We start from the raw sequence: 1500 nt of genomic DNA, 5'->3' as shown, positions 1-1500 counted from the left end.
ATGCAGATGGACTCTGGGAAGTGTTTCCTGGGGACAGCGGGAGGGATGGGGACGAGGCAGCGGTGGGTCCCTGTGCGTGGGCACGCGGCTGTTCTGCGCTCACTGCCTATGCCCTCTGGGCTGGGTGGAGGAGATTTTGGGGCAAATGTCCAGGATGAGCAGTTTACAGCCTCCATGGATGCTTCTAGCTCAGTGTGGTAACGGGGTAGGACTCTGTGTGGGGGCCAAAGGAGCTGAAGCACCAAACGAAGGTTCCTGCAGGTGCTGGCAGAGGACCTGGGTCGGGGGAAATACCTGGGACAGACGTGGTGTGGGGGGGGGTCCACATCCCTGCTCCTGGGACCGCCTTTAACCTGGTTCGTGCCGGGTGAAATTCTGCTCCTCTGGCACTTCCCATCCTCCGCGCAGCCTCCTGCCAGGATCTCTGGTGTGTCTGCAGGAGCGTTGCAATCCTCCATCTTCTCTTCTCCCCCAGGTCTCCAGCAGCTGTGACTACGTCTTCGTCAGCGGGAAGGAGTCGCGGGGCTCCATGAGCGCCCGGGTCACCTTCACCTACGAGCACCTCTCTGCCCCGCTGGAGAGGACGGTGGGGGTACCCAAGCTGCCGCTGCACATCGAGCTCTCGGACGCCCGGCTGAGCCAAGTGAAGGGCTGGAGGGTGCCCATCCTGCCGGACAGGAGGTGGGTGCTTCGCGGCCAGCGCCTGGGGGCTGTCCAGCCTGCAGAAGGCAAAGGGAAGGTGGTGGTGAGGGTCTGATTGCCTTGTGCAGCTACTTAATGAGGGGGTTTTAAAGATGGTGGAGCCAGAGGCATCTCAGGGGTCAGCAGTGACAAGGTGGGAGATCACGGACACAGGCTGCATGTTGGCATGGAAGGAGGAAAGTTTCACTATGAGGTTGGTCAAACGCTGGAACCGGTAGGGAACTTCTATCCTTGCAATGGTCAAAACTCCAAAGTTAGCCTTGCTTTGAGGTCTGGAGGCCTCCAGGTGTCCATCCCAACCTGAGAATCTGTATCAGCTGCTCAGGGGCCAGAGATGCTGGTGACCCCGACTCGCCGAGTGCTGCTAAAGCCCTTGGAGACCTCATGGGCAACAGGCATCGTTCTGGCCAAGAGCCACCAGGTTTCTCCCTGTGTTCCTCCCTGCCTGGCCACCCCTCTCCTTTCCTTGGGGGGCTGAAGAGCCATGGCAGGGGGGAGCTTGGTGGCACTGCCTACTCTGTGCCCTGTCCCGCAGGTCGGTGCGGGACAGCGAGCACGAGGAGGAGGAAGAGGAGCGGAAGCAGAGCCGGGGCTGTGCCCTGCAGTACCAGCACGCCACGCTGCAGGTCTTCACCCAGTTCCACACCACGGCGGCGGAGGGCACGGGGCAAGTGGTCACCATGCTGGGACCCGACTGGCTGGTGGAGGTCACCGACCTGGTCAGCGACTTCATGCGCGTGGATGACCCGCGGGTGGCCCACATGGTGGACAGCTTCACGTTGGCCGGGCGGGAGCCGG

At 62.1% G+C, this 1500-nt stretch overlaps 1 protein-coding gene across 1 annotated transcript in view; it reads left to right on the top strand.

Annotated features, from left to right (window-relative positions):
* Positions 1–475: 475 nt before the first annotated feature.
* Positions 476–1500, top strand: part of TMEM132E (transmembrane protein 132E) — a gene marked incomplete at its 5' end in the record, with an annotated part of 2782 nt that continues 1757 nt past the window's right edge. The window contains 2 exon segments of the mRNA XM_010078419.1: positions 476–681; positions 1238–1499. Of these exon segments, the coding sequence (XP_010076721.1) occupies positions 476–681; positions 1238–1499 (468 nt within the window).

Source organism: Pterocles gutturalis, unplaced genomic scaffold, assembly GCF_000699245.1.
Source record: "Pterocles gutturalis isolate BGI_N339 unplaced genomic scaffold, ASM69924v1 scaffold633, whole genome shotgun sequence".
Classification (NCBI taxonomy): domain Eukaryota; kingdom Metazoa; phylum Chordata; class Aves; order Pterocliformes; family Pteroclidae; genus Pterocles; species Pterocles gutturalis.
The sequence above is the reverse complement of the archived record's forward strand: the minus strand, read 5'-3'. Positions and strand labels throughout refer to the sequence as shown.